The sequence below is a fragment of the Acromyrmex echinatior genome, chromosome 14 (genome assembly GCF_024713525.1).
Source record: "Acromyrmex echinatior isolate Ae372 chromosome 14, ASM2471352v2, whole genome shotgun sequence".
Classification (NCBI taxonomy): domain Eukaryota; kingdom Metazoa; phylum Arthropoda; class Insecta; order Hymenoptera; family Formicidae; genus Acromyrmex; species Acromyrmex echinatior.
The window spans coordinates 3,338,896-3,350,473 of NC_141865.1; the positions used below are offsets into that span (position 1 = coordinate 3,338,896).

Sequence of the window (11,578 nt, forward strand, 5' to 3'; positions counted from 1 at the left end):
GTAGGTAGGATTATAGGAAACGGATTCAGATCAAACAATATTGTCTCCTAGCAACAAAATTTCTATTGACATCTATTTCATGATATAAGATATGATGCACATGTCTACTTGTATCATGGATATAAGAAAACATGACATCTATTCCATGATCTATTCAAAATATTCATATCGTAGATACAAAGTCACTTTATAAAAGTACATAATATCCTTATATATTTATATAAAAAAATCAAAATAAATTAAATATTTTATGCATAAGTGATCATAAGAATTAATAATAACATGAAAGGATATCTTTTTTTTATCAAAGTGAATTATTTCTTTTTGTCAGTAAATGTAAAATATTTTATTAATATTAGGTTTGCAATAGTGGACGCGGTTGTATTCGTGGAAGTCGTTTTCCAGAATGCAATGGTTTGTGAAATTGTGGATCATCAAATAAAAGTTCCTTTTTGCATGGTTCGTCTTTGTCTGCCGTATTTAATTATTAAGGAAAATAACTCTGTGTGCACGTGCGGGTGTAGATGTGTATTCAGTTACATGTGTCATCTATTTTTTTATGACAAATATAACAGTTAACGTTTCATATATAAAGTAATAAAAAGGATATTTGTGAAGCAGCTTGAATATTCCTGTGCCTAGTGGAACTGGAATACCCATTATAATTGATTCCGATACGCCGCTTATAACGTCTTTTTGTCCATAATAAGCTGCATCAAATAGATGATCTGCAGTTTTCTCAAACTGTAAATAAATAACTGGTTTGCCAAAAGAATTTCCAATTGTTCTTAATACTACTTAAATTTAAAGACGAAAAACAACAATAAGCTCAATTTAAAATAATGTAGAAAATTAGGCAAATGAGAGTTCGGTGCGGTACTTAATGCACAATCATTAATTCTATAAATAAATTATATTTTTAAATTGCTGTACACTTGTATTGCAAGTCAAAAATATAATTTATATATATACATACTAAATTTCCTAATTATTTTAATTTCAAGAGTCCCCCCTCCCCATAATCAGTACTTCTTATCAATTTAATAATTCTATATCGTATTATAAAAAAAGTACGCAAAAGAATGAAACAATGAAAAATAGTAAATCTCACCGATGCTAAATTTAAAACCGATTCTTTCATTTTTGCCAAACCTTGTCTCGTGATACCGAGTACTTCTCCTCTACTAGTCATTAAATCTGCCAAGAGCATTAAATGTCGACAATCAATACTGATACCGTGATTTTCCATTACCGATTTAATTTCTGACATGATAGTCGTTCTCGCTGCTTCTATTCCGAGCGTTTTGAAAACCTAAAATAAAATATGATTATAAATATGTTTTATTCACTAGCTCATGATTTCTTTCAACTCACTTCTATTGTATTATTCGACTTTGTCTTCTCACCGAGGATGCCACGTGTTGCCATAACTTCTCTAAAATTATCACCTTCGACAAATAATGTAAATTTCGATTTACTACCGAGGTTTTCATTATGTACAACTACTCGATTAATCGATGGTAAACCCTACAAAAAAAAATAAATAAATAAATCAAAGCGGATATTAAATTTCTAAAACTTATAAAAATTTATCTCATTATACATTTTTACCTTTATTATAACATTTGGAATGGCCTCTGTCAATTGACGAAATGGAAAATTTGAGTCTTTATCTTTACTTCGATTTGGTCGAATAATAATAACTGAGTCGGTCACCTTTTCTACATTCTTTGAAGTTAATTTCAATTTTGAAGTGCAGAGTCTAGAGAATCATAAATTATTTATTATCTTTCGAAAAGTATAATGGCAGCAAATTACTCTTAAATTTAAAGTATAATTAAAACTCTTGTTTTTTTTTCATTGTATTATATTAAGTTTTGACATTAAATGAAAGAAATCAAGTGAAGTTTTGTTCTTGCGAGATACATATGTTGAAATAAATTAATTAATAGTTGCAATGAAAAAACGAGAATCTTTAGCTTTCAAACATACTTACTTATAGCATACGGAATTAACATCAATTTCTAATTTCAACATTTTAATTCTATTGATATCTAATTTTATTATAAGGAAATGATCATCAGGCAAATATATTTCCTCGATATATTCAGATACATCTCCCAGGGTCGTCTTCTCAATTCGTGCCTTCACTTGCTCGGCAATCTCGGAATTCGCATCATTGATCTGCAAAATAAAGAATTAGTTGGTTAAAACTGTATTCGATGGAATACACATGTGTTCAGAGTAATTATTCACCAATGTCGCTGTTATGATAGGAGTACTGATCTTGGGACTCGCATTAATAATTTCTTTAATACGGGGAACTCCTTGAGTAATGTTCATAGCAGCTACACCAGCAAAATGGAATGTTTTGAGTGTCATCTGAGTCCCTGGCTCACCGATACTTTGAGCGGCGAGCGCACCTACAGCAGTACCCGGTTCTATCTTAGCTCTCATGTACTTCTCTTTGCACGTGTGAATAAATTCTACTAATTGTGAGACGGTAAAACGTTCAAGTTGCGAAGTCACTGATGAATTCGATATAATGTTTTGCCGATAAAACGCTATTTTTCGTGCCACTTTCAATTTCAGGAACGAACTACAAAAACAACTTTTAATTTGTTTAAAGCTGCGCTACAGAAGTTCGCCATATATCATATATTTATCATACATTTATCATATATTTATCATACATTTATCATATATTATCTTACGTCAATTCATCTTTGAATTCCTCACTCAGGCACTCATATTCTTCAGAGCGTAGCATTTCTTTTGTGGCATTAATTACGCTAGCATAATCTAAAGGCTCTTCGGTAATATAAGGCATTTTCGCTCTCACATGCTCGTATACTCTTTCATAATCCACGGGACAGTCTTTACCTGTAGAAAAATATGTATTATTCTATTTACACAAAATACATAATATTGTAATATGTATTATACATAATAATACATACCCTCCATGTACGTAGGATCCAATCCATCACCGCCATATGTAGTCTGTATCATATCGCGCATAGAATTGCGTACTGTCATGTCGTAATGAATACACAAATCTTCTAAACTTTTAATTAATCGTCTCTGCATGTATCCAGTCTCTGCAGTTTTTACAGCGGTATCTGTGAGACCCTCTCGACCGCCCATCGCATGAAAATAGAATTCCTTGGACACTAATCCAGAATAAAATGAATTTTCCACAAAGCCTTTAGCATCTGGCTTCTTTGATCGTGTCAAGACATGAGGTAACGCACGATTCTCAAATCCATCCGGCACTCTACATCCGTTGATAGCTTGCTGACCTACACAAGCTGAAGAGAGAAGTTGTATTAAATAGTATCAGAACAATTAAGAGTAGTAATATATTTATTATTATTACTTGAACGTACCGATCATTTGAGAGATGTTGATGAAACTACCCTTACTCCCACAGAGTGCCATAGTTAGAGGAGTATTAGTAGGATGCAATTCTTTCAAACACGCTTTACCAACATCATCACGGATCACTGAAAGTTCGTTTAATATTCTCGTTTCCAGTGTTTCCTCTTCTGAACATCCAGGTTGACAGACAAGATGACCCTGTTCCATTAATTGAATGTATTCGTTACATGTAGAATAACTAAATAAAAAAAAATTGGAATTAGTTATTTATATGATGCAGCCTGTCAAATTTAAACTTGGATTTATTCTTACTGAGTGTTTAATATTCTTTCCTTCGCTCGAAGAAGGCCTTGACTAGGTATAAGATCACCGATACCAAGAGAAATTCCTCTCTCAAAATTGAAGTGATTTGTTATTCTGGTTAAACGCCACATAGCTGCGGTTGCAACATCTTCACCCCAATCACGTAGCAGAATGTAAAATATATTTTGTTTTGATCCTGAGCCCAATATAGATTTATCCATTGTTCCTGCTAGAAGCTCGGAATTGCGAATAATAACATCTGTGGATTTAATTTGGATTATTTAAGAACGTTTTGTCATTAAATGTTAATGACACGATTACAATGTATAACTACAACTTACAAGAATCATTAATACAAAATTCTTTTCCATTGGTATATGTCTTGCCCTTTGCCTTTAGATTTGCTTTGACAGAACATTCCTTATTCGGTCGTATAATGAGACTAAATATTTGTTTGCCAGTCCACAATCTTGCTGGTTTTATGATTGCAGGCGGAGGAAGAGTTACTTTCATAGAAGCATCCGAACCAGCTAAAAGGCAAAGAGCTAATCTAGCTTGTTCTATTTGGAGAAATGTGTCTTTTTGAGTTAAAAGATAAGCACCGGTGATAAAATCTTGAGTTGCTGCTATCAATAAGTCACCATTGCGAGGTGTAACTAGATTAGATTTATTCTATAAACATAAAACAAAATATTTCAGCATATTTATAATTTAATAATTTTATAAAAGCAATTTAATAATTTTATAAAAGTATGTTAATCATTTACCGCTAATAAAACTAACGCTTCGGCTCTGGCTTCTTCAGTCTGCGGTAAGTGAAGATTCATCTCGTCGCCGTCAAAATCTGTTAATGTATATTAAATCAAATAAGGGCTAAATAAAACCGATGATAATCTTAGTATCTAATAACACTAATCTGCGATAAAAAATTTTTTTAAACAGTTTTAGCTGTTTTTAATGTATTTTTTTGGATACTGAATATAAATTTGTTATTCAAATTTGGTTATCACATCACAATTTTGAGAAAAATAATATTAAAGAGACAAAAAACAATTTTTAAGGTTTTCATAAATGATAGTAAATAAAAAAGTAATATAAAATTGACAAAAATATGGTAAAGGGTGTTTTTTTAAGCCCGATAGAACTTGAAATTGTAAAAAATAAAACAAAAAATTAAATTAAACAGCCGCGGTGGCCATATGCCCGAAATCATTTTCAAATGTTAATGCCATGCATTGATCTTTCGACTAAAAAAAATTTTTTGATTATAATTTAATTTTTGTGTTAGTTTTTACAATTTTAAGTTCTATCGGGCTTAAAAAAACACCCTTTATGAACATTATAAGGGAATATTCTGTAACACTCTGTTTTATCCAGAATTAATCTTGCTACTATATTGTCAACCTCCACTGCTTTTTCATTTAGTATGACAATCGTATTATGTAAAAGCACTCTACATAAAGTATTAAGACTGAATAAAATGTCTTTTCTATGTATTACACAGAAAAAGAGCTATTTTTAAATTATTATATCTCAAAAATGGACAATCACCAAAATCAAACAAAATGCTTTAAAGCTAAAAGTTGATACTTTTGTGTAGCATTAACAAAATTTAGAAAAAAAATTTACTGCCGATGTTACAATACCATAAAGATCCTTAAAAGCGTCATTTTCGGCAATTTTTCTAAAAAATATGATGTGTGAAGTAATTTGATAAACGGAATTGTATTCAGTATCTAAAAACCGACGGAAAACAATTGTGTCCGTTCGAACAATGTTCCCAAAGTATCAATTTGCAAACTAGTATAATATTTATATGTAAATTTTAAATATAATTATAATAATTTGTGTGCGCGCGTGCGTGTGTGGGGAGGGAGGGAGAGGTAGAGGGAGAGAGGAGAGAGGGAGAATATATTAAACAGCCAACGTGTATAGATAAGTTGAACTAAACCTGCATTGTAAGGTGCACAGACACATTCGTTGAATCTAAATGTTCGATGCTCCAATACCTTGGTTCTATGTGTCATAATACTTAATTTGTGCAAAGATGGTTGCCGATTGAACAGCACTAAGTCGTCGTCTTTGAGATGCCTCTCAACAATGTCGCCATACTGCAAAAAAAAAACAATGGTATATTAAAATACATAAAAGTCTTGACATCTTAAGACGATGTCAATATATATAAATTACCTGTAAGTCTTGGGCGGCTTTATTCCGATCACCATATCCAAGGTATCGCCTGTTTTGCGAATTCTTATATTGTATGTAGTTTGCTCCAGGATGTGTGTCTGGACCATTTCTTACTAATTTTCGCATTAATTCCATGTTTGATGGAATGACCCTTTCAGGATACGTTAAAGTCTTTGCAACATGTATAGGTACACCAACCTACATAGAGATTCAATATTATTAGATACAAATCGCAGCAAGCTGACTTAAATTTCACCAGACTTACTTGTTCTATTCTGAGATTCGGATCAGGCGAAATGACTGTGCGAGAAGTAAAATCAACACGTTTACCAGACAAATTACCTCGAAAACGACCTTGTTTTCCTTTCAATCTTTGCACTATACCTCTACCAGACTTTTTAGGCTACAAGTATCAATATGTAAACTATTAGAGAAAAGAATTTACAGATTTTTAGATGTTTGTTGAGAGGAGCTTACTTGCATGTGTAGAGGTATTCCGGACATTTCACTATTAATGTAAAGACCACAATGCAGTTGAAGAAAATCCCACTGTTCCATGTATGTATTTATATTAACACCTTTTTGCTTGCGAATGACGTCATTGATAAGAGCTATTTCTGACAATTTCATTGTCAGATAATCTTCATTTGTACCAGCCTTTAGGTCAGATAAAATACTAGGTCTAATACAAATTGGTGGCACAGGGATCCTTCTCAATACCAAATCTACTGGGGTTGCACACCCAGGATTCATTAACAAGAAGCAGATATCGCCCGTTGGAATTCTATTGAAAAGTTCTTGCACCTTAAAGAATATTCGTATACTATAAATTATATAAATTGTAAGAGAAAAAGAGTACTCAGAGATATGTTAAACGTTCATAACATTATAATTTCTTTCTTTAAATATTTTATATATATATATATATATATATACATATATATATATATATACACACACATATATATATCTTTTAACGTTCTTAAATATTATGAATATATTTTTTAAAACATACCACATTTGGATATAAATATTTATCAAATACACATCTGTAGTTTTGCTCTACTATATTTTTGAATTCTGTGTCGCGTTCTATCTTTGGGGTCAATTCAGTCAATTTTTCTTGAATAATGGGATCTGTTTTCTTTAAGTTCTTGTATTTCTCATGTACAATCTTGAGAAAACCAGCTTTCTTCACAGGGCCATTATTTGACTTACAATTTGGACATACCGTTTTCTTTCTCGCTACTTCCAATATTTTCTTACGTAATGCTTTGCGCATTAAATATCCCGATTTCGGATTTTGTATACTGCGTGAAAAAAATTTCCTTTCTCCGTGCGTTAGCAAAACATGAGCACAACTCTGTAAAAATTATGCGTCTTTAAAATATTAATGTGTCAATATAGGACACGTAATTACTGAAGCTTGATAAAGTTATATGTTACCTTGCAAATTGTTTGTAAAATCTGGATGATAGATTTGAAGTAACCAACGTGAAAAACTGGTAATTCTAAATTAAGATACCCGAAATGTCCTACACAATCATTCAACTTTTTATTGCACGTTTCGCATTCGACTCCTGTAGAACTCACTCCCTATGTACAAAAACATCCATGCTAAGCTCTGTTCAAGTAGAGACAAAAGGAATATACATAATAAATTCGCACTGGATTAGTACACATTAAAAGCTGATTTATACAAAGTATTTAAATGCAGTGGCATAATATAATACATAATATAAATTCTGTTAAATAACAATATCATTATTGGGTATTTAAAGTACTTATATAATGTTATATTTAATCTTGTTAATTTCATATAGGGTGTATAAAAAGTACCAGAAGTCCTGAAGATCTCGAAAAATATAAATGTTATAAAAAACAAAACGTTTCAGACAAAAGTTGTAGGTTTAAAAAGATTTATTTACTGATCATCAATCTTACCAATTTGATCTTGGGTGGCATCATCACAGTCAAGTCAAGATTACATCGCTTTTTTTAAATAAAAATCCTCATTTTTCATTGCATATTCTTGTAGCATTATCTCGAGAGCTTTTCAACACGCTATAACAAAATACTTTTTTATTAAATATTTTTTTAATTATAAGGTTTAAAAGTTAAATACTACTGGCATTATCATTATCTAAGGTATCCAATTGATGTTGATTAGAATTAGAAATCTTATAATCAGAGTGGCTACAAGAAAATATTCCGCATTTTTCTTCAAAATTGTGCAAGAGAGAGATTGTGCTATCCCTTTTTTTTTAGATATTCAAGAGTTTTGATACTTTCTATACACTCTATATGAATAATAGATTTTAATATGTATTAATCTAATAATAAAAGTGGATTAAATTTATTAATGGTCTCCAAATACCATGCGCCTGTCCAGTGCTCCTTGCAAAGCAGGAGTATGCTTTGTATCTTCATTGTACAGGTTTTTAGAGATCATCTCCACACTGGCCTGCATATTTATGTCGTGCATGCTGTCTACTCCAAAGGATATATGGGAGCTAGATAAAAAAAATGTAATTAAAAAAAATTAAATAAAAGCCTATGCATTTTGCTTACTGAAACTTAATTTTCATATTCAAATCCAGAAACAGAATGTTTACATTTAATTTAAACTTCGTTTGATGAATATATCCCAATTGTTTACGAATTGTACTGTGTTAAGAAAATATAATTTAAGTCTAATTTCTATTCTAGTTCTTTACGTTCTGTTTCTTGCTTTTTGTCTTGCTTTTGGTTATTCTACAATGTGCTTTTTGTTTTCTATTTCTTGTTTTTTTGCTTTTTATCAGATTTTTTGTTTTATGTCGCCCGAGATAAAAGTTAACGAACTTCGGAAAAAACAGGAAACTCGTAACAGGAAATACAATTGTCGATAAAACAATTGCAAAGAGGGAAAAAGCAAAAGATAAAAAACAAGAAACAGAAACAGTATAGAATGGGCTTTTTCGTTTCCTCCGTTTTCTGTTATCCGAGATATAAAATTTTCTTGCCTTTCGGAAAAGGCAAGAAAAATGATTGTCGATAAAATGGTTGCAAAGAGAAAAAAAGCAAAGCACATTTTAGAATTAAAAGTACATATCCACGAAAGGAACATTTTGTTGCCTATTGTTGTTAGAAACAAACTAGTAGAAACAATTTAGTCTTCACAGAATAACTTCAATTTTGAAAAATGTTTTAATTTTGTTTTAGGCTACTTCTACAATGTTTTTATTTTCTATTTCTTGCTGTTTGTCTCTTGTCTTATTGACCAAAAGGGCAAGAGACAAACAGCAAGAAACAGGAAACAAAGAGCACAGTAAAATTAGCCTTAGTTATCGAGGCAACAATTTGTCCAGAACTTAAGCCTAATCTACAATGTGCTTTTTATTTCCTGTTTCTTACATTCTACTACTTTTTATTTCTTGCCATTTTGTCAATTATCTAGCTTTTTTTTCATTTTTTGACATAAAAATTGGCAGAGATCAGAAATATGAGATGAAAAATAAGAAACAGAAAACAAAAAACACGAAGAGTGCTTTCCATTTGATGAGCGTTGTTCTATCCTTCTTGACATTCAGAGAGAAACAAAGATAGAATGATACTTGTATCGACTTGTGTCATCAAATGGAAAACACCCAATGTATATTGTTATATAGGCTTTCTGGAAAGAGGCAACACAAATGTTGCTTTGTGCTTCAGTAGATGTGCATACAGTACATTTTCATACCAACATCTGAGGACATACACTTGTATTACAATTTATATTATGCTTGTATGTAAATAATACTGCATAGAAATTATTAGCAATATTATTTCCCTGAGAAAACTAAAGAATAATACTTTAAATTCATAAGAACAAATAAATAAATATCTTATACATACACTTCGCTGGCGACATTTGTCTCCCTGAACTGTTCTTTCACCATGCTTGGTCTTGATTTAAATACAACTGCAAATAATATCGAATTATTTTTTAATTCGGTAATTTTTCTTGGTAAAAGTTAAGACGATCCCGGTCCATTCAAATTTTAATTAAAATATATTCAATCGATGCGATTTTCTTATGAAAATGAAGAATCTACAAGAAAAAAGTGTCACTCTGCCCTCCGAACCGAGATATTTTAAAAAGTTGACTAGGAAATCAGTCACGATCACACAACACTGCTTCAAAATAAATTATTGGAGTTCTAACCCATGTGGACAGTGGGATGTATAGACAGTAACGTTTGGGTTCAGGGCAGTGGCATTGTGAACAAAAAAAAAACATATCCTTCCCACTTGGAATCTAATCGCCTAGAAGAAGTTACAGCTGAGACAGTGTCCGCTTGGAATATTTGTGTGCCTTCCAACAAGCGACACAGTGATCATGTCATCTTGTTTAACATTGGCAAACAGCAAGGATGTAATGATCTATTGTGTCATTTGTGTCGCTTGTTGGAAGGTACACTTTCTAAATTATGAAGACACTGGGATGTGAAAAGTCTTTTTAGAAGCAGCAAAAATCCATTTGGAAATCTCACATCCCGAATTCCAGATTTCCTAACCTGCATAACCTCGTCAACTTTAACTTAAAATATCTCGGTTCACGGGGCAGAGTGACACTTTTTTCTTGTAGATTCTTCGTTTTCACAAAAAAAAAAGCATCGATTGATTATATTTTTATCAAAATTTGAGTGGATCGGGGTCTTCTTAACATTTACCTTCTTTGTGTTTGTCCCTTTCGGTCAAAATTCACGATATTCGACAATGAGGACCTCAGGTTCAGGTTCAATTCATTCAATTCTCATTCCAAAAGAACTGTAAATAGTCAACGTGATATAAGTCAAAGACATATGGAATGGACTGCGCAATCCTTAAGTAGTATTCAAATGTGTCGACAATAATCTCATTCTTCCTCCCATTACGACATTAAATGGAAGAGACAGAGATGGCCGTCTTCCACGGTCCCTCTCTCTTACTTTTATCGATCATTCTGACACATGGCTCTTGCAGTCCATTCTCTATGGCTTTGGTGTAAAGGCTTAAACACAATAGGCACAGGCAACAGGAAATAACGAACCATCCAATCAGAAACTCTGGAATAGATATAGAATGTAATATCGAACTTACACACCAGAGCTCTGATTGGACGGTCGTTATTCTCTATTGCCTGTGCCTGTTATGTTTCTACATATTACATACTATTGGGTCATCTAAAAAGTATCCGCGGTTTTTTGTCACTAGATGTGTGTTAATGGTCATATATCTAGTGACAAAGTACCGCGGATACTTTTTAGATGACCCAATATATACATGTGACTTGTAACCACGTGACAGTCAATATGTTGACTGTCACGTGGTTACAGGTCACATGTATGTATGTATTGCTCATAAAGAATTCCATGACGTGATCTGGTCGTATTACCTCTGCTTACTCCATTGGAGACAGGAGCCATTAATTAAGAAAGAGAAGAAGAAAGTTTCTTTCTGCTTTAGGGGTTCACGTTTCGTTCTTAGTTATTTTTACATTCATGACTGTTAAAATCTAATACAACCGAATGTTATGTCAGCAATCATGATAATTTAATCGATGTAAAATGAAGTGTAAACGACCGATCGTAAAAAATTCTTCAATTATTTCAGAATGACACTAGAATTATTTGAAGAATTGCTAGCATTAGTTGGATCACATATTGTGATAAAATAAACAAGAATTATGTCATATTGAAAA

General features: G+C 32.0%; 1 protein-coding gene across 3 annotated transcripts; it reads right to left on the bottom strand.

Annotated features, from left to right (window-relative positions):
- Positions 1-40: 40 nt before the first annotated feature.
- On the bottom strand, positions 41-10,816 carry LOC105146721 (RNA polymerase III subunit A). 3 transcript variants are annotated; one of them, XM_011057167.2, is made up of 22 exons: positions 10,569-10,811; positions 9,751-9,817; positions 8,252-8,387; positions 7,321-7,470; positions 6,890-7,237; positions 6,352-6,678; positions 6,140-6,277; positions 5,875-6,072; positions 5,636-5,795; positions 4,452-4,528; positions 4,026-4,356; positions 3,694-3,943; positions 3,390-3,619; positions 2,961-3,311; positions 2,715-2,883; positions 2,257-2,599; positions 1,997-2,184; positions 1,612-1,762; positions 1,375-1,527; positions 1,112-1,312; positions 611-744; positions 41-476 (listed from the first exon to the last, which is right to left on the bottom strand). In XM_011057167.2, the coding sequence occupies exons 2-22, from the start codon at positions 9,792-9,794 to the stop codon at positions 356-358; spliced, it is 4,200 nt and encodes a 1,399-aa protein (XP_011055469.2). In that variant the 5' UTR covers positions 9,795-9,817; positions 10,569-10,811; the 3' UTR covers positions 41-355. The 3 variants fall into 3 exon arrangements, with proteins under 3 accessions (XP_011055469.2, XP_087269779.1, XP_087269780.1); XM_087413653.1 differs by lacking the exons at positions 9,751-9,817; positions 10,569-10,811 and adding an exon at positions 7,819-7,938 and having other exon boundaries at positions 8,252-8,375; XM_087413654.1 differs by lacking the exons at positions 41-476; positions 611-744 and having other exon boundaries at positions 1,133-1,312; positions 1,375-1,448; positions 10,569-10,816.
- Between the last annotated feature and the right edge of the window lie 762 nt (positions 10,817-11,578).